The 27,474-nt window shown below is 35.0% G+C and overlaps 2 protein-coding genes and 1 long non-coding RNA gene across 8 annotated transcripts in view; 1 reads left to right on the top strand and 2 right to left on the bottom strand.

The window, feature by feature from the left end:
• LOC142349179 (uncharacterized) overlaps window positions 1-1,582 on the bottom strand; it is a 20,565-nt gene extending 18,983 nt beyond the window's left edge. The window contains exons 1-2 of the mRNA XM_075400591.1: window positions 1,559-1,582; window positions 1,254-1,278 (exon numbers count right to left, since the gene is read on the bottom strand). Coding sequence (XP_075256706.1) covers window positions 1,254-1,278; window positions 1,559-1,582 — 49 coding nt within the window. The remainder of the gene's footprint in view (window positions 1-1,253; window positions 1,279-1,558) is intronic.
• A 1,845-nt stretch (window positions 1,583-3,427) lies between these two features.
• Window positions 3,428-17,463, bottom strand: LOC142349853 (uncharacterized). Of its 6 annotated transcripts, none has more exons than XM_075401665.1 (5): window positions 16,984-17,463; window positions 15,076-15,151; window positions 14,409-14,786; window positions 5,778-6,262; window positions 3,428-4,562 (listed from the first exon to the last, which is right to left on the bottom strand). In XM_075401665.1, the coding sequence occupies exons 3-5, from the start codon at window positions 14,426-14,428 to the stop codon at window positions 3,475-3,477; spliced, it is 1,593 nt and encodes a 530-aa protein (XP_075257780.1). In that variant the 5' UTR covers window positions 14,429-14,786; window positions 15,076-15,151; window positions 16,984-17,463; the 3' UTR covers window positions 3,428-3,474. The 6 variants fall into 6 exon arrangements, with proteins under 6 accessions (XP_075257780.1, XP_075257781.1, XP_075257784.1 ...); XM_075401666.1 differs by having other exon boundaries at window positions 17,027-17,463; XM_075401669.1 differs by lacking the exon at window positions 15,076-15,151.
• On the top strand, window positions 6,511-27,034 carry LOC142349423 (uncharacterized). Its single transcript, XR_012760825.1, has 3 exons — window positions 6,511-6,606; window positions 26,154-26,171; window positions 26,841-27,034. It is a non-coding gene; the product is annotated as an uncharacterized LOC142349423 (long non-coding RNA).
• The last annotated feature ends 440 nt before the right edge of the window (window positions 27,035-27,474 follow it).

Raw genomic sequence — 27,474 nt, 5'->3', positions numbered from 1 at the left:
CTTCTGTTTTCCAATCATTGACTTTAACAGTAACTTAATGTACATAGCTACTGCTTCTAAGGGCCAAGTTCGAAGGGCAACAAAAAGGGCAACAAAAACAACAAAACAACTACCAAAATAGGTATATAACTAGAAGTAAAATATATATTTAAAATTCGTTGTATCGACACATTAAACGACTTTCACTTACTAGAAGGAAGATACATATTATGTTTTTCTGAGACCAAGCAACAAGTTGACAGATTTTCAGAAACGAGACAAAATTCAAATGTAAACTGAGATTATTGTACAAAAAATGTATTCGGATAGATAAGAGCTATTAGAAAACAACTGAAAGCCTTTTGTAGATTCAAGTATACCCTATAGGAATTTCAACTGGATCCATATTTTTGAAGACTTTGTTGTTAGTCGTAGAAATCGTTCAAACTTTTATTCGGAAAACATAATTTATGATCACGGCAACTTTGAAAAAATCCCGAGTAAGTAGGAGTCGAAATGTGTTTGGAAATTTTTCGGTCTGTAAACAAACGAAGTAAACCGCTAAAATAGTTTTTAAAAGAGACATTGCCTCAATAGAATCATAATGTTTTTGATTGTCAAAAACAACAAGGAGACCAACACTAGCCATGATAATTCGACGAGTTTGATTGTAACAGCTAATTATTCCATTTGTAACCAAAGTAGATACCATGGCAAAAAAACGTCAATATATCAAAACTGAAAAGTTCAAGTTGCATGATGATTGTTTAAAGTTAGCAAAAAGGGGCAAATTTTGTATACCAGAACAATATTAATAACGAATCTAAAATTAGCTTTTTTTATTGATTCATGAGGCTTTCAGCAATTTCAGGTCTGTACCTGCAGTAAAAAAAGGCGCTGATCAAATTATGTTTGAAAAGTTTTCTTTAGATATGCATCAAAAATTGAAACAAATTTATTTGTTTTCAAACAGATGTTCAATACACTTTTTTCAAGAATTCTTCTGACATCAGTTGTTTTGGGACAGTTCTCTGTTTTGAATCTTACAAACCATTGATTTGGATTGTATTGGGTCGCCGTCTTTTTTTACGATTGCTCGAAGAGGAGTATTGATATTCTAATTGCTTTCTTTAGATGGAGCAAGTTTGTTCACGACTTGAGCATTTGATTTTTGTTTTCAAAAACTGACCTCTGTTTTAGATACTTGATTTTTCTTTGCGGATATTGAAATTTAGAAGTGGAGGCACCACCTCCACTTGAAAACCATAACTTACCTGCCACATTCCCGTCACCAAATCCCTGAAGTAAGATCGATTATCATTTTTTGAAAATTGTTCCCATGGTTTTGATAGTTAGTTAATTTTGCGTTTTTTCATTCATTTTTTCAAATTATTTCTTATGTAGGTGAGGCTAGTTAAGCGATTCGGGACCTTTACTGTTTTCTACCCGGCAATAGTTTTTTAGCTGAAGCAATTTTTTCATGACTTGTACTTTTGTTTTTGTTTTCCGGCATTGACTTCTCCTTTCAAACGTTGACTTCTGTTTTCCATTCATTTACTTTATCAGTAACTTAATGTACATAGCTACTGCTGCTAAGGGCCATGGTCGAAGGTTCATTTTGAGAGCTTTTGTTTCCGTAACAGTCACTCCTCCCTACCTCTCAATACAAATTACCGAACCCGCCGATTATCTACCTAGCCCCGCTCCTACCTACCTAGCCCCACCCTCACTTAGATACCCTCCCCGTACACGCCTAACTCTTCCTGACCCCCCCCCCCCCCCCCCCCCCCCCTCCCCCCTCCCACCACCATCCTAAACCCTCAAGCTAAAAAGTTCTCTTCATTTTTCAAAACACTGTAGTTCTATTAGGCATATATTTTTTCTCTTCGTTATTTCCAGTATAAGAAAATTTGCTCTTCCGCTTCGCTATTTCTGATTTCTAGCTTACATTGCATGAACTTTCTAGTTCCTTCTGGTATTCTGGCGCCAGTTTTTTAGGATAATTTTACGCATTTTTCTGATTACTTTCGGCTTTTGAATCGGGATAAACAGGTAAAACTCGGCGGTCATTGAGTGGCAATCGAGCAACTCAACTAGATTTAGTTGTCTTTAGGTTGCTTAATTTACTGTAGTGGCTGGGAATGTATAAACTCTTGGAGAAAACGTCTTTTTTGAAATTTTTGACCACAAAAGTCTGTTTTTTCCTGTTTTTTTTTTAGTTTTATCTCTAACGGCAATTCAATTGATATTTATTTTAAGCTCCAAGTATACTTGCACAAGCTAGAAAACTTGCTCATAATTGGTTTTCGAGGCATGTGTTTGGGTAATGCAAAATTAATTTTAAAAAAAATTGAAGTCATTTTTTGAAAACTTTTGTCGTTTTTTAAACTTTTCGGTCTTTAAAAGCTAATGAATTGTTTATAGGGTATGTATTTGGATTAGCAGAGTGTTTATAGCGACGAACAGATAGTTTTGAAGATTTTTTATGAGGAATTAAAGCAAATTTTTATTAAATTTTGATTTTTTCAAGTTTTGTGACTTCTTTTACTTTTTTCGATCTTTAGGAGTTTTTCGATCTTTAGGGGTCAGTGAATCTTTTTAATTGCTTCAAAACGGTTTAGAACAATAATTTTAGTGAGAACAAATTGTTTTAAATATTTTATTATGAGAAATTTCAAAAATTACCTTTACTAATATTTGCCATTTTTTCAAGTTTTGCCCATTTTTGATCTTCTTTATTTTTTTTACTCTTTAGGGGCCAATGGAGCTTTTTCCAATCATATTTTTGCGTTTGTGGATGGATTTTGATTGAAATAATTGCTCAAAAACTTTTGTTTTTGAATTTTGGCCAATTGATTTTATTTTTGTCGTTTTTGCTTGTTTGTATCTTATATCTGCAAAGTTTTTTCGCTGGCATATAAATTAGTTGTTTAGCGTATTTCGCCAAAAAGGAACTGATTTTGATTAAATAAGTATGATTGATTTAAACAAATTTGCAATGATTTTAAAATGTGCAAGCTTTTGAAATTTTATCGATTTCAATTTTCCTGAACCCAAGTCGTGAAATTTTTTTTGAAGTTTGTCTGCTTCGCGCATAAATTAAACGAAATACAACTATGCTTTTGAAGACGATGACATCAGGAAGCGGAAGCGAATCTTCAGTATTTTTACTAATTTCCTTTTGTTATTGACTGCTTCTGCCTATATATGCATGCCTATATATCCAGCAGGTTTTGTTTTCGAATCCAGGTTCTCTTTCCTTGCCTTTTGACGGTTTTGATTGAAAAGCATGTTATTCAACACGATTATCCTGAAAGAGTATACGTTTTGAATGCCGTAATTGTTTTTCTATAAATTTGTGAAACTATATATGACTATGAAACTGTATGACATGACAGGAGCGCAATTAACGTAATTTGGGGAGGTTGTGGTTTACAAAAAGGCAAGATCCAGATTAACTTATAATTTAAAAATAAAACTAACAGCAATATTTTTTCAACTATCAGTAGATGAAAAATCAACAGAGGGTAACCGATTGTAAAAGTTCAAAGTCTCTTTCAAACCCTGGAGCACCGCATTGGCCGATTCGTCAGAAACCACGTGAACAGCATAGACCAAATTCCAGGTTAAGCACCCGTCATAAGTAGCCACATTGTTCGCAAAAATCGACCCCCCGAAAACCTCGTTCGCCCCGAACGACACCTGATCGATTTCATACTCGGCGCTGGATCCCAAATCTTTTGGACCGTCAATGATTCCCAAGTTTGAGATACTAAACAGACCAATTCGTCCAGCGCTGCTGTGTGTTGTCGTCTTTTTAAACATTTCGGAAGCGAATGAAGGGTGGTCCATGAAAGGTGCGACTACATTGATAGCTTTGATTGTCTCCGAGTTCCGAACGAGTTTGTGAATATCTCGGGTGATTTGCCGAGCTAAGCTCCAAAAATAGTCGTACTCGCATTCCCGTTTTCGAACTGGACGAACCGAAATTTTGACGACCAACGGCGATATTGAGGTATAGTTCGCCACGCATTGATCGTACCGGTGGTCCAGGAAATATTTCCTCAAATCTACCGGAATTATGGCCCGAAAAGTTGATGATTTTGTTATTTTGCCGTTTTGCATTTGCTTAACTGAAGCGATGCTCATAGCGGCGACTAAAGTGCCGGTAAATGTGCATTTTTGGTGTTTCGTAATTTTGATAAGCTTGGCAGTCATTTCAGAACTGAGTTTGAATGTCAGAATCTTAGGAGCTGGTTGAATTGATTTATTTTTCCATATCGGGGGTTCAAATATTTCCAGGAATTCGTGATGGAAAGGGGGAACAACTTTAGTTTTGGCGAGAATTTTGGACCCTAAGGAACCCAAAAACTCGAACCAGACTGGGAAGTGGATGTTGGGCACAACGTCTTCAAGGGCGACAGGGATCTCTTCATTTTTTGTGACGTCAGAGGAGGTGGAACCCGAAGGAGTGTCGGCAGTGGATTGAAGGAAGTATCGGTGGAGAATTTTTGGGATTTGTTTGTAGAGTTCGATCATGGAAACTCCGTCGCATACGGTGTGGTTGACTACCAGAACAACTCCTGGAATTTAAAAATGTTAAAGTGAACAGACAAACAAAAACTAGCAGTCCAATACATTGATTTAAAAAAAGGGTGTAAAAACAATAAAAGTGCTGAATTTCAGTATAAAACGTACGTAAAAACTGTACCGTGGAAAACGTGATCACATGGAGTAAAGTCAAGATCAATAAACAACATCAGCAGAAGCAATATGAACGCCAGTTGAAAGAACCGGTCCAAAAGTTTCCAAAAATTTGTAGAAGTGCATTGAAAAGCGGTGAAAAATTTTGAAAATATATTTTTGAATCCAATTTACTAAATGAGAGAAATGATTTGATTTTCAATTGAGTAAAATATATTTTAATCACAAAGCTCTCAAAGAATTCAATTACAAATCGCTCATATGATAAGACTATCGTGCCCTCAAATAACCTTCAGGGCAGACCATTCCAGACCTAAGTGACCTCTGATCCGACAATATCCAGACCATTGTCCATATTTTTGTGACCTCTAATACTTTACCAGACAAAGAATGTAATTCGAGCGTACAATATGCGCTACTGTGCGCTAGAAATGTCTGATCAGAGGTCACTTCTGCCTGGCCGTGGGTGTAACCGAAATATTTTCATTGCTGTAATTTTTGAAAAAAACGGAAAAAAAGTAAATTTATAAAATCTTGTTTCACAGCCAGCCTATCATTGTTATTATTATCAGTTCAACTCGAATCAACAAATGGAATCAATCTCGCTACCTTTTTGGAAAAATCGTTTGAGGTATTTTGTCTCAGGTTCTCAAAATTTTCCCGCCAATGATTTAAATTGTATAAATTGACGGTTACATAACGAGTTATGTAACGGTTATGTAAAACAGGCTGTATAACGGTTATGTAACGGTTATGTAAAACAGGCTATATAACGAATCAAAAAATTCTCTAGGTCGATTGCAATCAGCAAAGTTGTGTGGTTCACACGCCAATGATTGAGAGTTCAGTCCCCTGCCTCCGTGAAGCTATAGTCACTAAAAAAAGAGCAATGCTGCTCATGAAAAGATCAGTCTGAAATGTGGGGAATAATAAGAAAAAGGGCAGCCGAGAACTAGGCCTAATGCTGTTCCGCTGCGATTACGCAGAAACCACAATTATTATTATTATATGATTTTTTGCCACACTAAACTAAACGAATAAATGATAGCTCTGCTCTTACACAAAATATGCAATTGTTGTTTTGTTATTTTTACCTGTTCTGAACTGGTATCCCCCATTATTGTTTACATCCTGCTCATCATCGGGCAACTCGTAAACAATCACCCGCCAGAGAGGTTCCCGGTCAACATTGAATGGAATACAAATCTCTTTTTCCACTTCCTGGATCAGGTTCTGTCCGGGTTGCAGTTTCCGTTTCTGGATTATCTCGTCAAAAGGAATTTCTGGCATTTCTTTGAAGTAAAAATGTCGCTCATTTTTCTTTGATCCATGTTCTATTATATTCATTCGCAGTAACGGCGCAAAATTCCAATAATTTTCCACGAAAAGCTTGAAAAAACTATCATCGAGCTCACTTTTGGACTTAAGAATGAACTTGCAACCGATAATTCCGACGGACAAATCGGTGATGTATTTGAATCCGCGTTCAAGTCTGCTCAACTCCCGTGCGACCCCGGGCGGGGCTTGAACCCGGGGTCTCTCGGTTGCGGGGGAGTTAAGTTTCAGTGATCCATATTTCCTGCGATAAACAAGAAGAAATGACAAAACCGATGCCATTAAGACAAAAAGAACTAACCAAATTTGCATTTCCAGACAGTAATAAATGTTAACTTAACCAGGAAAAATGCCAATTTCGACGTTGTTGTTAATATTAACGGATGACGTTTCTAAGGGTTGTCAAATGATCAACCGTTTATGATTGAAGGAATTTATTACTATGATAAATAAAGGGGGGTTGAGTAGTGATAAATAAACAAAATCCAAAATAATTTGCACTTTTGTTGGTATATGTCATAGTTCGAATTTGACAGAAGAAATTTGTTTACGTTATGATTTATTCTTGGCATTTGACACGATCAATTGGTTAGTAATAGTTAGTAAATAAACACAGTAGTTATTAATGACATGATTTATTTTGTACTGAATGCAAAAATTCTAATGACTTGTTGGTATTCATAAAAATTTTTAAGATTACTAGCATATTTTTGAGGTTAAGTTCTACATGCATTCAGAATTTCTTTCTACAAAACCAGGCTGTTCATTTTTGAAACAAAACTGCAACGCGTGAAATTTCCTCTTCAGATGTACGTTAAAGCCATCTAAATTATCATCTTGGTTTTTTTTTCATTCCTATATGTTGATTTCTCAATTATAAGCAAAATTTGAACTGGTTCAATCCGTGTTACTCAAACCGCGTCATACCATTTGGAAATTGATAATGTTGGGGATAATTAAACTTGGAATGTTCGTTTCATTGCGTAAAAGTTGAATTCATATTGTCCGAGCCCTCTGATAAATAGAATATTATAATGTTGCTTTCTCAAAAAATCTGGTAAATTGTGTCTGGGGTTTTATTTTGAAACTGTTTCAAAAATTTTGTTTTCTTTTTTGCACTCGATTTACAATTTGTTAGCATTTTTTCGTATACATTTCTGATGTTCCGGGAGCATCATATAACAGTAATAGACTCAGTAATAATGGCAAAATTTTAATTTTGAGACACAAATCTCGTCAACTGATGAAATTTCTAACGCATATAATCAACATTAAGGCTTCGATTTGTTTTTCGATTCATATACTGTAACTACGAACAAATTTTTTTTAACAAGGTTTCTAAGTAATGTATTTTAGCAAAACGTCAGTGTAAAAATTGAGTGAAAACAAAATGTGAGAAAATAATCGATTAGAAAAAGTTCACCTCGTATCTAGTAAGTGTGAGACATGACAAGGTACTAAAAGCAAATAGTGGCAACGCTAATCGTAGGACAAAGTTTTAATGATTTTTAAAAGTTTGTTTTAACAAAAGATGAACTTTCAAAAATCAGTGGCTTTGAACTAGCTTCATCGCATTAATTTTGGATGCCACAACCAGCCTTAATTTGTTGTGCTAGCAAACGGAGCAATTTTGCCGATCATTATCTAATGATAATTTACTTCCTAGCAATAAATAGCCCGTTTTTGTGAAAATACTTTCGATTTCATCAGAAATACTGTCCTGGGAAGAAAATAAATATAAAAAACAAGCATCATATGCAACTTGGACAAGATCACAATATCGTACTCTTCCCAAGAAATCATTAACACCCAGAAGAACAAAAGAAAAACCAGATGTCCTAAAAATCTACCCGGAAAATGTAATGGATGGTGTGGTACGGTTGTACCATAATTTAGTTCTCATTTATTAAAATGTACTTAATTAATTTATACTTGTCCTTGTAAAACTAAAAGTCAGTATTCACATAACTATAAATTACCGCCGACTAAAAAGTCATTATTTCATACCGTTCACGCCTCCCACTTTTACCCAACTATTCATTCTTTTGAATCTCCTTACTGATTTCAGTTGTTCGCAATCTAATCTATTTTACACTAGACAAAATCCTAGCGGATTTGAAGGAGAAATCCAACCTCATTTAGTTTGCCTACAATCGCACCGCGATTGTGGCTAATTCTAAAAGTAACAAATCATTTAACTTTGGAAGCTTGGATTCGCACCTCGAATCCATACATCTAAATCTACGTGGATTCACAGCACGATTGTGCCCTATAGTCAGGGTTATCACATGGCGCTGTCAGCTACAAAAGAACGCGCAATCTTGGGAATTGAGCCCTTTTGGGAAAAACCGACGTTGGAACCTCCATTGCAATGGGACATAAATTCAGTCAATCTGGAATAGCTCCACTTGAGTCAAAAACAGCGGCAATCGCATCACTAACAGCACCTAAAAATTTAAAACAACTCCGATCATTTTTAGGTTCTGTACACTACCTTGGAAAATTTATTCCTAACTTATCCCAATTATGTCATCCTGTTCGTCCATTATTAAAAAAGAACACAAAATTCATTTGGAACACTGAACATGACACACATTTCCAAGCAATTAAAAAAAAGTAGCAAACGCCACAGAAAACACACACTACAATCCTCACTTGGAAACGCGGATCAAATGCGATGCTTCTAGAGCAGGGTTAGGAGCAGCATTAGAACAACGTTCACCTACAAGTTGGCATACAGTTGCATTTGCATCTCGATTCCTTAACTCTAATGAGGAACGTTATAGCATTAATGAACTTGAATTACTAGGTGTTGTGTGGTCCGTCGAATATTTCAAATATTATTTATTTGGCAAATCATTTACAATCATCACAGATCATCGAGCATTACTTTCAATTATGAAAGAAGATAGATCAAATAAATCTTATAATAGTAGATTAACGCGCTGGATTGATCGTCTCTTATCCTTTGACTTTAACATTGAACATATTCCTGGTGCAAAAATGGGGCTGGTAGATTATATTTCTCGCCAACCAAATCAAAAAGCAAAAGTTACAAACAAATATGACGAGGAATTTGCGGTAGCAACAATTACCCGCATTCGTGACGCAATTGCAGCAATTTATGTAAATACCACACCACAAACCTGCCAATCACAACACTTTAACAGCGTCATTAACACACATTTCACACGTGCCTCACATCCTCGCTCAACAAACTATTCCAATTTGCTTTCTGCCATTAATAGAAATACAAATCAGTTGCTTCTTAAATACTCTGCACACGCAGCACAATTGCAAACTCATTCTAATACCAGTACAAATCCAACTCAAATCCAGCCACAATTAAATACTAAATCAAACCAAACTCATATCCACGTAATCGAAAACCACAAAATGAGTAGCTCTCCTTCACACAGCCGAAACCCGCAAACTCCCCCTACTCACAGCCGAGTGTCATTTCAATCTACTCCAAATTCAGGAACGACTCGATCCTCAAATGACGGACACCCTTCCCCTAGTGTAGAATTGTCCAAAGAAGAGGTGTTTGAGAACAACTTGACACAGTTGTTCACAAAAGGCTTCCTGGCAGCACTGACAAGCAAAGATGCAGTTCTGAAGGAGGTACGGGATTGCATACTTCAAGATGACCCCCAGAGATGCAAGGAAGTCAACCCGTATCTATTCTCGTACTGGCGAGACTTGCACGTCCGGTCAGGATGCGTCTGTGTAGACGAACGTGTGGCGATTCCCCATGCCATACAAGACGCGGTACTGGAAAGCCTCCATCTAACCCACCCGGGAAGTTGCGGGATGATCACGCTTGGCCAATACGCGTTCTGGCCCTACATGCACCGCGAAATCTTAAATAAAGCGGCTCAGTGCAAGCCATGTACTGAGATTGGTAAGAATCTTAAACCTGTTATTCCGGCGTCGAAATGGAAACCTTTAATACCATGTACTGAACCAAATGAAGAAATACAGATTGACTTCGGAGGTCCTATCACGAATGAAAAAGATCAAGATACATATTTTCTTGCATGTATTGATCGTTTTTCCAAATATCCTTCTGTAGAAGTATTTGATAAAGCAAATGGACCATATGTACTAAAGTTTTTAGATGATTACATTCAAATCCACGGTGTTCCCCGAAATATTAGACTAGATCAAGCACGATGTTTAATAGGTTATAAAGTTAAAAACTTTTGCAAACAACATAATATTAACATACTACCTGCCCCTGTAAACGATCATAGAGCCATAGGTTTAGTGGAGCGTTTGATACAAACAATTAAAAGACGCTTAGGCTGCATGAAATTAGACAATAGAAATAAAACATTCACAATTAAAGAAGCAATAAAGTCAATTGTATATCAATTACGTATATGTAAACAAAAGACTACAAATGTAACACCTTTCCAAGCACATTTCGGAAGAAAGCCAAACACACCACTAAGTAATATAAGTACAACACCTAAATCATCTAATCTGTCATATGAAAACATTCTTCACCACTATTTAGACGCCGATACTGTCCCTGTTGAGGACTACCTAGACGACAATGGATGGGTGACGGGAGACAGAAGCAAGCGACATTCTGATTGAAGAGGCTATGCAAAGAGCCCAAGTTGACGCCGGACGCCGCTACAACGGCGAACACAACAAATCTGTCTCTCGCTTCATATTACACCCAAAATTAAATAATCCCATCCCAGATCGGAACAGTCACTGGATTTGAAGCTCGCCCGCAAGGTAACTAAACGATCAAAAAGAGACCTCCGCGGTCTTTGGGAAACACTGGCTCCAGGAAGTACGGTTGTTCGTACATCGGATACGACAACCGTCATCAAAGAACCAGGAGTACCCGAAGTTAGTGTTCGCAATAGCGATATTGCTAAATTCGGTACTCGCGCCGAACGGAACACCGATTTATGGCAATACGCGCAACGTCGACCCCTACCATACGAAAAAACAACGGAAGAAAAAATTGCACAGCACACGAAGGATATAAAGAAAAAGTTTTGCGGGGAGATCAAAATTCGACACCGCCCAACACAGTCAGATGCAGCATCGGGCGTGTCATCTGCAAATAGCAATATATCGAAAGCAATGTCGGCAAGAAAACCACGAAAGCCCCAAGCCGGAGGAAAACGGTCACGTCACACATCGGTGAGCCCGAATACATCGAATGCATCGTCTGTTGCTGCCCCTTCAATAACGTCTTCAACCACATCTCCATCAACTACCAGCACCAAACGAAACCGACGAGCCCCAGAGTATTACGGATTTGAAAGTTCGGTCAATTCGGTCAGTGACGACTCAACAGCTCCGGTTTCCAAGAAACCGAAACGAACAAATCCGGTGATTGAGACAATTCTTCAGAAAGAAGCTACACGGCCGCCAGTTCCTGATACAGATTATGAACTGACAATTGCAAGCCCCTCTGCACCCCCACCAGTGGGAACTTGGTCTCCTGAAGAGTACAATTATGAAGATTACGCTCGGGAAGTTAGCATGAGTGTATTTGATGCGGAGAACCAAATTTAAACTAAAACTGTTTCAAACTTTCATTGTTAAATTATTGAATTGTTTCCAATCTGTAATTGTTAAAATAATTTCGAAATTGCCCTGCTTTTCCATTAATTTTGTGTTTATGTTCAATTTTAATTCTACATGTATGTTAATTCTACATTCCTTCAATTTGATGTTGCATTTGTAACGATAATTCAAGTATTATAAGGTGGATGGATTCGCATCGCGTTTGTGCATTAATTTATATCGCGTGCATAAAATTTACTGCATATGTTGTCAGTTTCCGTTATGTTAGTTTTCTCTTACATTCGAGACTCAATTACATTAATTCTTCGGTACTCATTTGTTGCTACTCACTATGTATACTATCTATAATAACCAGTAATTATTTTAATATTATTCCAAATTTTATAATGATACAGTTTAAAATTTTCGCTCAGCGCAGGATATGTGGTACGGTTGTACCATAATTTAGTTCTCATTTATTAAAATGTACTTAATTAATTTATACTTGTCCTTGTAAAACTAAAAGTCAGTATTCACATAAATATAAATTACCGCCGACTAAAAAGTCATTATTTCATACCGTTCACACCTCCCACTTTTACTCAACTATTCATTCTTTTGAATCTCCTTACTGAATTCAGTTGTTCGCAATCTAATCTATTTTCCACTAGACAAAATCCTAGCGGATTTGAAGGAGAAATCCAACCTCATTTAGTTTGCCTACATTCGCACCGCGATTGTGGCTAATTCTAAATGTAACAACTCATTTAACTTTGGAAGCTTGGATTCGCACTTCGAATCCATACATCTAAATCTACGTGGATTCACAGCACGATTGTACCCTATAGTCAGGGTTATCACAGATGGAAATGTTATTTTTCGCGAAATTGGAAAATTTTTTTTAGCGTTTATTCATCTTTTTTGTCATAAGTAATTTTGGATCAACTTCCTAACTTTCAATTAAGGTCAAAACTTTTTCATAGAATTTTTCAATCAATTTTCTAACTGCAAATTTTTTACAAATCTTTGCTTTTTACTATTCTTTGTTTTTAATTATGAAATTTTTTTGTCTGAGATAGTTCAATATATGTTGTTAGCCAATTTTCTGGATAGGTGAGATCTGAGTGCTTTTAAGTTTATTGAGTTCATTTATTTAGCAAGATTTGAAAATTTGTGCCAAATGTTTACACCCCATCTTTAATCAATCATAAATTATCAAGTCTCTGTCCTGAAAAACATTTAATTTCTAATTTACCAATGCTTCGAACAATTATTTTCAAACTAAGCACAGTGGTAAATATCTTTCATCCCTGTCAAAACTGTCCATCATTTTGCCATTGCAGTTTCAAGATGTACAAGTACTTAGATTTATCCTATGATGTTATCTACAAATTTAAGAAGTAAAATCTGAAGAACGGCAATGAGTAAAAAAAAATGCATAAAAGAACGTCTTATAAAAATATACAATTTGTTTTCGTTAATGATTGTAATTATTAGTTAACAGAAAATAATAGAAATTTCTAGTCTGATAGCACCTCGCCAAGTATTCGAAAACCAAAAACAATAAATTTTCCCACCGAAACTTTACTCTCTGAGTTAATTCTTTGAAAAAAAAATTAAATGATAGAAAAAATCTTCAGCTTAGTGCATAGCCAATTTTTCAATGACTATATTTATATTAATTACAATTCAAAATCGGTCTTATGTGATTACCCACACGAACATTTATTTATCAGGCTTCTTACCAATTTCCAAGGAAAAAAAACAGAGTTCTTAATATTTTTAGGGCAGCTAAAACCAGTAATGTTGAAAAATTGAGAAAAAGTAGTTCAGTTGGTCAGCACTGATTCGATTCCCAAAACTGATCGAAATTTGTAGAGCGAGTTCTTTTTTGTGGACAGATCTGTACGTCTGTTCAAAAACATCTCTACGTATGAAATGATTAAAAATTTAGATAGTCCGGTCAAAATTGAAATATTGAATGAAATATTTAAATTGTCGATTTGGTGATATTTTTACATATATTTGCTCAATTTGCTCCTAATACTTTACTTTTCAACTTCAGATTAAAATTTTCAATAAAAACAGCTCGTCATTAGTTTTTGAAAAATTCATACAGAAATTCTAGGGCACTGTAAGTGAGTCACGCTCTTTCTCGGAAGGTGTCCCGCTTTTTCACCCCTATTTATTTAACCTCCTATTATATAACCCCGATTTATTCACCCCTCTATCATTTAACCCCTCTATCATTCAGCCCCTCTATCATTTCACCCCGATTTTAATCTTTTATAAAATAAAGACTATTTATTTAGCAATATAATCATTTGGCAATGCCTTGCGGTCCATGGCCATGCCTTAGCGGCCCGTGGGACTTGATATGAAACTATCACAACCGAACATGGGATTAAGTTATCTACTTAATTCTGACAAAGTATTCCTTTAATGTCGACTCCTAATTGCCGGGATGAAATGATAAAGGGGTGAAATGATACAGGGGTTAAATGATAGAGGGGTTAAAAGATACGGGGTTAAAATATGCGGGGTTAAATGAATCGGGGCGAAAAGAAGTAGAACCTTCTCGGAAGTATGATAACGAAAAAAGTGCACTTTGAAGTAGATAAAATTTTTTGAAACAATGCAAAGTTGTTCTCATTAGTCTGTGGGCATTATCCACAATTTTGAGAAATAATTAAACAATTATGCAAACCAATCTTAATGTTTTTCAAAAAGAAATTTAACCATTCAAAAAAAAGGATCAAATTTATTTAAATTACCATAATTGGTTAATTTGTTAAATAGAATAATTAGTTAGCAAAGCTAAACAATTTATTTTTAAACATAGTTGTTCTTACCTCTTCGTTCCAGTCGCCATTGTAAAGCTGAACACATTTTGTAACAATACTTCTCAAAATGCCACAAACAACACAAACAACCAAGGAAAAATTGTCGCTTCCTTATTTTTGTTATTTTTTCTCTTTTTAAGTCGTCGAATTTCCATTGGTCGGATTTCTAGTCGTCGGTTTAATTTCTACCCCGTAAATGATAATTGCTGGCCCAAGAAAAGCCTTCCTGTTGTGACTGTAATCCGGGCGCAGAATGGTTCCATTAAAATAAAGGAAGCGGGTTTTGTGTTAATTGGATTGGGTATACGTAAATTATTGGTACATGCATTTTGTTTTTGGTGTGTGTGAACTGCCTTGCTCTGCCCGAAAGGGCAAAATATCGCCCAACTGGCCGACAAAGGGTTTAGCCGACGACCAAAATGCGAGAAATTTTGCCAAATGTAAAATGAGCAAGTAAAATATCTATGAAGCTGTGATTGGTCGATTTAAAAAAGTTTTTATTGAGCGGAGAAATAAACGGCAGTTTTTATCAACTAGCGCACACGAAGGTCTATCAACGAGAGGGGAGGGGGTATCGACAGGGCCCCAATGGTAATGGTGACGAACTAGAGATAATTTGACCGATCAGATTCTATAGACCAAGCCGAATTATGTCGGCTTAAATTTCTCGTTTTACCTTGTCGGCTGAACGCCATGTCGGCCAATATTCATAAAAGTGCTAAAGTTCTAGAGGCAAGAACAGACTGTACTGACTAGCAGAAAGGTCAATTAGCAATTCGATTTTGAGCTCTTTAACTTTATGGACCCCAAAATATTAGACCCAATTATTATGGCAAAAATTTTTCAATCGATTCGCTTAACATCTATAATTACATGGTAATCAGCCTGGTAATCATAATTGAATATTTGAGAAGGAATAATCGTGAACAAGTCAATCAAAACGCGACCAGATTGATGCAAATGTTTGACGTTAATTGCATCATATTCTATAAATTTGGTTTTATGGTCTTTAGGGTCTAGAGGGACTATTTTATAGATCTAGACTAGAGCTAATGAAGAGCTCCCGTTGTCGTTTAGAGATGTTTAAAAAAGTGCATTTTTGACAATTTTGGAATAATTTGACGCTCGATTTTGTTAATTAAAAATGTTTTTTTTTTGGCAATTTTGGAATAATTAGTTTTTTTAATATAATAATAATAATTTTGCTTCTGCGTAATCGCAGCGGAGCAGCATTAGGCTTTGAGTCTTCAGTGCCTTAATGGTAGTCTGTTCTTAGCTGTCCTTTTTTTCATTCCCCACATCTCATAATGTTCATTTTGTGAGAATGGATGCTCTTTTTTGGTGACTATGACAAACTTTTACGTCTGAAACTTTAACGGGGTACCCTCGTTGCAGACATTGGGTAGCTTCTAATGAGAGCTTCCTCAAACAAACAAATTAACCGAGGCAGGGCGGTGACGTCTTAACAAATAGACGTACCAAAATGTAGAAATTTCAACGAATGTGATTGGTTGAGAAACTTAAAACCCTGTACCTTTATGCGTTCAATTAGCCTAAATAGGACCTAACCTAATGCTAGATTATAATTTTTACCGCATCTGGCCATGCCTCGCGGGCCATGGCCATGCCTCAGCGGCCCATGGGACTTGATATGAATCTATCACAACCGAACTTGAGACCAGTTTCCCCCAAAAAAAAAATAATTTTGCCTTTTTGGCTTATCGCAATTTCTGAGCTATTTTACGTTAACGCGCATATCCTATTTTAAAACATGGAGAATTTGTTGAGCAATCACCCAATCAGAAAACATTATTCCCATTTTCTCGATTGTGATTGGCCAGCAATAAAATTTCTATAATTTTGTACGTCTGCCATTTTCACTAGCGCGAGGCAGGGGATCAAACTATCGATCATCGGAGTGTCAATAACACACCCTACCCTTTGGGTATTACGCCATTTGCAATTTTACATTACATTTTGGTTGAAAATTTGAGTCTAACTTTCGAGATATGTAGATTTATTTAGCCTAAGAATTAGTGAAGCGTTTATAATTTTGCAATTGTTTCACGTCATCTCTTTGAATGTGAGCCAGCACTTTTTCAATTTTCTTAACCGATTGAGAGACATCTGTTTAGTACTAGTAGTTTATTAAATTTTGGGTCTAATTATTAGAGTAAAGGGAAGAGCAATGTGCTTTAAGTGTGACCCGAAGCCATTTAAATCGGTTGATAAATTTTTCATTCGGACAATTTTCTTTAAAAAAAGCAAAAATTGTGTGGAATTTCTGCTCATTTTTTTTATCTTATTCAGAAATTCGGGAATAATTTTTTTCGGAAATATTCAACTCTTTTCTACAACAATAACGAGCAATGATTAATTATTGAAAAAGAATAAAAAATAATTTACAAAAATATGAACAGAGAAAAATTGCGCATTTGGCGTAATTTTTCTGCGTAATTGTTCCAGGCTTTACGTTGCAATCATTAAGCGGGTTGTGGGTTGGAGGAGAGGCTGGTTGCAATGGAAAAGACCCAATTTTGAGGATAAGTTTCACAATTTTGTGCCAATTTACAATTCTGCTAACCAAAAAAATTGCAAAGTTTATTTCTTCCTTTGTTAATTTTGACCTTTCAAAGTGAGGAAAATGCTTTAGCGGTGCTGGAAAAATTTAAATAAAGGAAGAATTTGTAATCCGCCAGTAACGTATTTTTGCAAGGAATATATTAGCAAAATAAACGAAGATGCAAAAACAAGTAATCTTTAACTATTGTAGATAATTTGCAGACACAATTTTTCGCTGTTCGGCTGTTATGACTCGAATACTTTTTACACGCTTAGGAATGTAATATGAATATTTGTAAATAAGTGCGTAAATTCAGTTTGCAAAAACAAATATCTGCGTTCTCAAACTGTAACTTATAGTAACAAAAAAATTGTGGGATGTTTTGCAGACTCAAACTGTGTTAGAAATTGTGATATTAGTTATAATGGTGCTTTATAACTAACCAGAAAGTTATTTCTAGTTTATTATTAAAGTTAACTCAACTATTCAAGTTCAACAAGCAGCCGCAAAAGCTTAAATTGAATTTACAATAGTATAACTTAACCGCATTGGTAGAATAAGTCAATATTTTGTAAGATATCTTAAAACCGAGCCAAGTTCTGGGAAAGGATTATAATAACTAAGCCTGGTTATAACCCGTTCTGGTATTGTGCAGATTAAATAAGTTCACTGTCTAATGTGAGAAAAACCCTGAAAATTTGATACGGGGTGAAGTATAGTCTGGTTTCTATTTATAGCGCAGCAGTATTTCATATTTTTGCATGCTTTACCAAAAGATTTCAGAACCGATCTCAGAAGTTAGAAAGACAATTAAATCGAATGTTGGAGTCGGATGCTCCCCTGTGATCGATGAATCGAAAAACTTGCAAGAATCTTGCAGAAACTTGAAGAAACTTTCTGTGAATTTAAAGTCTTACAAGATTTTTGTAAAAAAAAAACTTGAAAGATTTTCAACTCTGGCCAATTTTTATGTTCATTAACGCTTGAAAAAATTTTTCTAACGCATTTAAAAACATTCCACTTTTCTTGTGAACAACTAAAATATCTTTTTTTGTATTTTAGCCGAGATTCATACCATGCAAAATTCTTGCAAGAATCTTGCAAGTTTTGAATCCGCTCATCACTAAGATCAACATTAACCTTGGTAAAAATGCTCATTACGCCAACAAAAATTATCAAAAAACTTATTTTAATTGAAGGGAAAAGGCTGAATTTCATCAAAAGACTAGCTTTATTTCCTTATCGGAAATACCCAAAATTTATTAGTTTTTTCAGTAGTCAAATGAATGCAATTTTCGTTGCGTTTTAAGCGCATTTTTGGTAATCGAGTTTTGTATGTTCACAATTCGAGGATAGATTTTTAAGATTTGGCGACATAAATAGCATTTTTGCTGAATGAAAGCTTGTCATAAAAAATGACTAATATTTTTAACACAGCTAAGCTAATAAAACGTTAAGCAATATCATTTTGTGTTATAAAAAGTTAACACTTCAGGAAAATATCAATATCTAAAAAGATATTGTTTGATAAAATCCTTAAAGAATGTTGAAATCAAAACTCATTTTTTTGTCTCAAAGGAACGAAAACTAACTGAATATGATTTCAAGCTCTCTAATGCATAGCAAAAAAATTAACACAGTACAGTAAACCAAACAGATTAGCAAACAATAAAGAAACATCTGTTTTCGATAGACTTTAGGTAACTAATATGGAAATTTGAGGCGCTCAATAAGGACACCGGCACTTTGTTTCAAACAAAGTAGCGTCGCCATTTTCTGACAACTAAGTAGTTACTCAATGTCCATTTTTTGTTCAGTACTGGTTTACAATTTCATTAACAATCTGCCCATTGAAAATGGTTAGAAATGTTCCAATCAGGGGAACTTGTAAGAGTCATAGACGGGTAAAACGAGATCAAAAAACCAAAATTGTTTCTTTGTTTCCATTTGGGAAATTTCAAAGCTGAAATTGTGTTGTTTTTAGACTTCAGTCACATTCAGAAATATTTTTTAAAAAAATGGTTCCTGACGAGCATTAATCAAGCTGAAAGTTTTTCCATATTTATTGAACTTCAAAAATAAGAGAGCCTCGTCTATAAATACACTGTCAAATTACGTCAATTTAAATCGTAAGTGTTAAAAAATCTCGAGTATTTAAAAAAAACTAAACTCATTGGGAAGAAATGTTTACTCCCATGATCAATTATGTCAGTGGTCTGATGTCATTGACACGTCAAACTGTAATAATTGGCAACGGTGTCTAACTGATGAATTCCGATAAGCTTTAAATGCCAAAACTAAATTGTCATGCGTATGTCCAAGTTGGTTATAAAATTTCTAAATCCCCGATGCAAATAATTTCTTCAAATGATAGAGGAAAGATTATCGTGAAGCGAGATCACGTGGAATTAAACTTACTGCCGTTTAAAGAAAATTTGCAAACTTGTACCTTATTATCTCTGTAAAAATCTGTAAGAGGTTTCTAGATCTTAGAGTTTAAAAACTTGGTCAGTTCTCTGTCAATTCGATTAACAAAATAAAAAGACAATAGAGATTCCAGAATGTTCCTTTTGATTCCAGAAAGCTCGTTGGAGCTCTTAAACAAATAAGTTCAAATCAATTTGCAGTGAATCGAAACTTAATACACATTGGTAAGCCATGTATGATCTTGAAATCACATGCAAACATTGAAACATCTGGCCAAGAACTTGAAATAACAAAAAAACCAATGGTAAATCTTGATAGGATCTTATCAATTTTAACCATTGTCTGTTTTTATTTCAAGTTCTTGGCCAGATGTTTTAAGGTTTGCAAGAGATGTCAATATCGCGAATGTCTTATCAAGGTGTGTCAAATTCAGTTTTGACCTATGATTTTGTGAAAAAAAATTATTATCGTACACAAAATTTGCGAACAATCATATCCCACCATAGCTGACTTGGCCGACAGCGGATTTAATCAACAACCGAAAAAAGAAATTAGAGCTCAGAACACAACAGCACTCTAAATTCCATGGTCGAACCGACGAGTACTATTTTAGAACAATCATTCTTCTAACTTTCCCCTGTTTATGGCGGTGTTTCACTGCATTTAGTACCATATGATATGAACTGAAAGCTGTTTATGTCTACAAACTGTTTTCCAAGCACATGACAACTATCAATTGCACTGCTCACCAGTACAAAATTCCAATCACTGTCAGCTCGCTTCTCCGTCTAATCTCTCACTTTTATAATCATAGTTGCATGCTAAATAATTTTTCTCGTCAATTGATTTACTTTTTGATAAAGGTAATAAAGTTAAGTTAAACTATCGCTAATACGCTAATAATAGAACAAACAACGGATGTGCACTTTTTTGAGGAGCTTTTTGATCATGATTCTGGGCCTATTGTTTGTCATCTGCCATCTTCTAATTAGTCGGCACTTCTGAAACAATCATTTTGTATGTCTTCTAGCTGACAAAAAGTGCTTTGGATTCCTAGGCTTGGTTCGGGAGGGGGTATCCATGAACCTTTGTGCATGGAACTTTTCTTGCTGTTCTATGTTGCTCACTTTTTTCTTCTGATAAGGATTTAGGACACAACGATGACCAGGTCAGGATCCGGGTTGAAAAAAAAAGCAAAGAGGAAAAACAAAGAAAAGTTCAAAAAGAAAAAGAAAAAGAAACAAAAAGAAATTGAAAAGAAGAAAAAGCAACAGCGCGAAGGACCTTCTCTGGTTTTCTTTTTGTGATACATTGATAATACGATGCCTTTGTTTTTCTTATGATGCTTCTTTTATTTTTTCTTTAAATTCAAGTCTTAATCCTACCGAATTTTTTTGCACTATAGGATGGGACGTAGGACGTTTTTTTGTCGGCATGTGTTCCCACAACTTAGGATAGGCCTTTTTCGGCTATTGTTGGGCGCTTTTTAACTAGGTTTCTAGACTATTTTTTGAAAAAACCTTTTAACATCTTGCAAAAAAGTTTCTTGTAAGAAAAAAATTTAATCTTGTAAGAATCTTGTAAGAAGAATCTTGTAAGAAGAATCTTGCAAGAAAAGATTATTCTTGAAAGATCTTTTAAGAATTTTGAAAGAATCTTGTAATATTTAACAACGTCTTGTAAGAATCCTGCAAGATCTTACAAGATTAACTTCTGTTTTCGACTCGGGCTCTGAAACAACCATCTTGTTTGTCTTCTAGCTGACAAAAAGTGCTTCGATGAACCGTTTTCTCTGCTCACAGCAGAGTTTGCAAACCAAAAAGTCATTGCATGCAACACTTATAAACTGATGCCAAGCAGCCTTAAGAACAACATTTGAACCATCGCTGCTGTCATTATCATGAAGTTACTTTGTTGACAAGTCTTGGTGAACCGTTAACTTTGACGAAAAACTTCTTTAACAAATCATAAATGGACGTTTTGAAGAGTCCAAGGAGAGACGAGAGTCGAGAAGTAATACACATCGAAGACAGTTGAATGCGAAGTCAATAATGAACTATATAAAATTTCGTGTTTGGGTTTTTAGTACCAGCACTGAAGTTTAATGAATTCATCGGGCATTTTAAATGTAAAAAGTTTCTTACAGTTACTTTTGTTTCAGTTTAGGCTGTTATTATACTCACTGAAAAATTTCTATTTTTTTGCTTCTTCCTCTGTATTTTGGGTCGGGTCCTATTGCTATAAATAAATTCAGACCAGGACGCGCGTCCTTCCAAGGTGAAAAAGTCGCTGGCAAATGGAGACATTCTGATCTTTATAGAAAAATTTTCAGTCATGTCCATAAGCAAACACAGAATAATGGAAAGTTTTTAGTCACAGAACTTTCATTTACGACAAAGTCGTAGTTTTACTAATGTTTTGAAACTTTTTCGATTCATGAAGTCAATGTTCCATGATATGAAAGTTCTATGATTAAATTTTTTTGTCAACCGGTAGAATTAAGCTGTCGCCCTGTTTCGCAACTGTCGGTACCTATCTCGCAGCAAATTACCAAATTTTATATGAAGTTATTATTGTCGTCAAACTAACGATAGCACCCTATAGTTAAAACAAACAACGCATTGAAACTCAAACGAAATTTTTTGAGGACCTTTTGAACATGATTCAGTGCCTAGTCTTTTTGTCCTCTGCCATGTCTGATTATTCGGCACTATGAAACCAGCATCCTTTTCTCCTTCTAGCTGGCAGAATTGCTGCTTAGATGGCATGCTCACCGCGGGGTTTTCAAACCTAATAGTCCCTGTATTCAACTTAAAGATTAACATATGACCCGGCTGCCTTTCAACTACTTTAAGGCATCACTTGACAAGGCTTGTTTGCAACCTATTGATGACATATGAGATGTAAATAATCTGTTTGTGTTGAGTTAATAGCATGTCCTTGGATTCTGAAAACCAAATTATTTTTTTTCTGACCAATTTGAATAACAGTACGATTCATTGGATAATCTATAGCGGTTAGTTATACGTTATACGTCCAAGTAAAATGAAAAAGAAAAAAAACTGTCATTTAAGGAAAAAACGAAGGAGAATATTATACTTGTCAACAGTGCAATTGTCTGCCCAACGTATGTTTGACAAAGATGAAACAATAAGTTGTACGTTTGACTCAAATTTAATTCAATCTTCAAATTACGGAACCCATCTGCTTGAACAAACTTATTTTTAGCTGCACAGATTGGATGTGTGGAATTTGTAAACAGAAAAACAGAAAAAACAGTCATTTGAGAAAAAAGGAAGAAGAAGAGTGTAATTTGTCAACGCTGGAGTTGTCTCCCCATCTTTTGTTTGATATAGATGAAACATCCATTTGACTCAGATTGGTTCAATCTTCAAAATAAAAAATCTATCTGCGGGAGCTATTTAAAAGACGAAGGCTTCACTATTCCTGTACAACAATTGTTAACACTTTTAATTCATTTTTTTCTCTCACTTGTCAAAAAAAATTGTTTAGAACATTTCTGTTTGGCTGGATTTTTCAGAAACTGCTAAGAAAAGACAGATGAATCGAATAACTAATAGCTAACTTCAAATAGAGAAAATAACAAAAAGACAAAATTTGACATAATTACTAAATGTTAATTATGATGTCTTCCTGGTATTCGGTAACATTTTTGGAAGACATGTCAACTGAAGCCTTAGTCTAACTAAACTGCGTCCATTTAATCACTTGAACCAATTTTCAGTAAAAAAAAGTCAAATGACAAAAATCAGGTTGTTCACTACTTCTGGAGTCTGAAATAATCGATTTAATTTCTTCCTGCAAACTACTCTCTGTGTTATTTAGAGATAAAATTCTTTCTGTTGTTGAACACCAATTTTCTAGGAAATTGCTTTGTGTTGCAAAATATTTGCCTAGGAATGTGTTTTAACATCTGTTAGCATGATGATTATATTGAAAGATCACAAATTTTTCAGTTTTCATTTTAAACCTATCAATTAAGGTTGCTGAAACCATGCTTCGATTTGTTTTTCAAGACTGATAGTCAAATAGAAATTTGCCTGTCAAAACATCTAGGAATTTTAACATTTTTGAGAACATTTTTTACTCCAACTGCATTTTATTCGATAACTTTTATCGCACATTTGAGTTATTAGTGGACAGTTTCGCTCCTGATTTTTATTTTTTTGCATGCCAAAATTAAGCAATTGTTTGTATTTTAACAAAAAACTGCATGTTTTGGAAACTATGTCTGTTTTTACATTCAGTAGAAAGCAGTCCAACACAACAGAAACATTGTTTTTTTTAGATTTGCTCCTCCAATACTTTTTGCACCTCCAGAAACCTAAAAACTGCCATTATATAGCGAATCTTGGCACATACGACCAGGAGCTATGAATGAAATGCGCCGATTAGGTTGGAGTCACAAATGGAAAAGTTTTAAGGTTCACATTTATAGAAGGAGCTATTTTTTCACACAAATTGATTGTAAAAGCGCGAAGTCAAAATTACATGCCTTCAAAAGAATCCAAACTATATATTGAATTATTAAAAATTGGAAATAAATTTATCAATGATCTTCCGGTTTCCGATTGATATTACCCGCTAAACTTGTGTCCGTCCATTGGTATATCTCTATGCTGACCTTAAAAAAAACTCCATAGAAATTTTTTTGAAATGTAATTTTTCCTCATTGTTTTAATATTAAACGATAACAAGTTCCGTATTCGGGTAGTCTTCAAAACCCAAAATTCTTTTGCTCTACTTCGTATGCTTTTACGTTCCTTTTATCAACTTTTTTGTTCATTTGTACGGCTGTAATTGTAGGTGGTTTGAATTTTATATAAAAGTTGCTGCCATGTACCCCTGAATCAAGTTTCTGAAGTTTCGGTTTTGTTTTCGTATTATTAGTTCAGCTGGTAGGACATGCCATCCGGGAAGAATAAAGCAGCAATGATTAACATTACGACGCATAAAACACATGTCCACATCCCAGTTAATCTGTTACTTTTTACATTGTAAAATTTTTCGCCGAACTCCAATGAACGACAGATGTGAAAAAATTTAACATTTGAAAACATCCAGCCTCATTTTCAAAGGTGCTTAAAAAAGAAGCATTCCTGTTAGAAAAAAGGAGCATTGTTTAATCAGCTTACAAAACCAGTTGTTTTTTCTTCTAGTAGCTGTTTGTTTCCAGAAACATAATTTCATACAATTTTTCAATTTTTTGAGATACTGGTTCCAACAGCAAATTGTACCAACATGAAGTCACTAATGACTTTCTGCGAGAAATTGTTAGCGTATAAATAGAATCTAGTTGTCCTAAAACTGAGCCTTGGGTTACACTAAGAATCACGAAAAAAACATTTCCAACATATCGGAGCGTATCTTAACGCTCTGCAATCTTTCTTTAAGAATGTATTGTAATATATAATTGAAGACTCAAAACTGTTTAAACATTCCGATTTTTTAGGGAACAATATGTGCAAATTTTCGTTAAATGTGTTTTGTCTAAGAAACTGCATAAGCGCTTCTTCCTTTTTCCATGTTTTCGATGATAGTTTTTGCGTCTGTTGACAATTTTTTTTTTCCGTTTCAGAATTCATATTGCTCTTTGTTTAACAGATTGTTTTGGTTGATGTAATGCATCATCTGCGTAATCAGAATTTTCCCAAAAAAGCTTAGCAAATGTTAGCGTGACCAACATTGGTCGATAGTAGCTCAATTGTGTGGTTGGTCCTATTTTATGAATTGGTAAGACACATGCATGATTTAGAATAATTGGTAAAATACTGTTTTGAATACAATCATTAAAAATATTGGTTGAACAACTTTCTGCCATAGTGATATTCTTTTATTCGAACCAATTTTGAACTAGTAAGGAAAAATACAATTTAACCGTGTATTCCCTCAATAATTTTCTAAGTTTTATAATTTTATCATACTCTACGAGCCAATATTAAACCAATTTGAACAAGCGGTTATAGACCCTAATAGTCAAAAGTCTGAATATCAATAGAAAACATTGGTTGTTTTAATCGGGAATTTTGTATAAACAAGAACAAATAGTTCCCACCAAATTGATAAAAGGTTTATCAACACAAAAGTCTTCCAGTTAAAAACACTTGAACTCAATTTGCAAAATGGCTTATTATTATAATACCTTCCCCCGTTGCGTCTGTAATAAACTTTCTAGTTTGACCTGGTTGAACGATAAATAAAAGCTTCCGTTTTCTGATCTCAAGAAATCAAGCTGAAATAATTTTGTTGTGAATTATCAAATGAAGTCCTTATGCAATGAATTTAAATCAAAACAACCGGAATTATTTCGACATTTGAAGTGCCCCAGAACGATCAAAATAGTTAATAACAGTTTGGAGTTTCAATTGTTCATAGCCACCAACTAAAGCGTACAGCTCGACAATAAAGAGGGCTAAATATGAATCGGGGTGAAAATGAAGTAGAATCAGTCCAAGCAACTCGAGATTATTTGAAGTAGGGGCCGTATTGCAAGGGTGAAATGTTGGGGGAGAGGGGGGGGGTAGAGAACTGCTTAGAAAAGTCTGAGTAATTTTAATTGTATTTCGATTTTTTTAGTAGACAGTTGCTAATTTCGGCAATTTGATCTATTTTGGTCTAATTCACTTCATTCCAATTCACTGGTATCGAATTCATTTTGTTCTATTTCGCTATTGTGTTCTAATTCACTGAAACTCTTATTCAATATTGTTGCGATTCTAGCTAGAATTTATTCTTACTTTCAGTGCGTGTGAAAACACTGTGTGATTAAATTCAGAAACAATTCAAGACGTGCACGTTCCTAAATCAGATCAGAGGGCTGTCAACTGTTCTGCAAACAAAAAGGAGACACAGCAGTTCTGTTTCTCAACCTAAAAGGCTTGAGGTTCCTTTGATCAAAGTGAACAACTTTATCCAAAATGAAAAAAGGAATGGGTAATTTGAGTTAGCGCATAAGGTCCCGACCCATCATGTCAAAAAAATGCATCAAAGCTTGCAAACTTGAAAACATCGATGTTAAAAATGAAAAACGTAGATATTTTTGACCCGATGAAGTTCAAGTTTTTCAGCATTAATTTTTACCATTAGCTTTCGGTTGACCTGGGCAGGAAAGTTTCGCTGAAAACTGAGTTGTTGGTCATATTCAATTAAAGCCGTCAAACAAATAAATCTTTTTTCTTAGAGACGAAATGCGAGCAAAATTTTGAAGCAACATTTGAAATTTTAAAACATTTGAAGCGAATGCTATTTTTCTCTCTCTAATACAGCAGTAGCCGCATCTAAAATTGTTATTAGGTGTAATAATTTGTTCGATTTCATAGGGCTGCTACTCTTTGGCATTCAAGAAGGTTTCAATTCTGGAATGTATTCACATTTTCTCTGCGTCAGAAAACATGTTATTAAGTTCAAAAACGTGCACGTCCTTAAAAAAGATCAAAGGGCTATCAACCGCAAAGGAAGCTTTCGATCGCCAGAAGTCTGACATTGTTAGCTGCACTACCAATCCCTATCTCGGGTCTTGACCTCTTTTCGGACGAATTTCAAGTCAATTTGGAACAGAGACTCGGAGTTGAGGTTTAGGATCTTTTCTGCTAGCGCCCAAACCCCCACCCCCGCTTAGTTAGGCATCCGCCATTTATAAATGTGTAAACATATTGTTAAAGTTAAGAAATCTTATACGTAAACATATATGAGCAATATGCATTTACTAAAAGCTAGCACAGCTATGGTTTGAAAGTATTACGTATTCAACCAAAATTTGTTGCATCAATAAAAATTTCTGTATTAGATCATTTTTGGTGTTATCGGCAACAATAAGGGCTTGATTTTGAAAAAAAATTTTAAGCAAACTATTCTAAAAGTGCCTTTAATCTACCTAGACACTCTTGATTCAACGAAATGCAAATATTGCTCTTACAATTCGGTAAAACTTAGATTTTGGGGGGTGTAAATTTAACGGCCTCATAAGGCTGGGGGGGGGGCGCTAGCATAAAAGATCCGAGTTTTATGAAATGCGAACAAACAGTCCATTATGTAAAGCTGGAGAAATTTAGATAAATTTGGTGA

The sequence above is a fragment of the Convolutriloba macropyga genome, chromosome 11 (assembly GCF_964194025.1).
Source record: "Convolutriloba macropyga chromosome 11, txConMacr16.3, whole genome shotgun sequence".
NCBI lineage: Eukaryota > Metazoa > Xenacoelomorpha > Acoela > Convolutidae > Convolutriloba > Convolutriloba macropyga.
This window is presented reverse-complemented; position numbering and strand designations above follow the sequence as displayed.

Coding starts and splice junctions, on each gene's coding strand:
- LOC142349853 (XM_075401670.1), bottom strand. CDS start 6,330: ATGCAAATTTGGTTAGTTCTTTTTGTCTTAATGGCATCGGTTTTGTCA. Junction 4,563..5,777: donor GGGATACCAGTTCAGAACAG/GTAAAAATAACA, acceptor TTTAAATTCCAG/GAGTTGTTCTGGTAGTCAAC.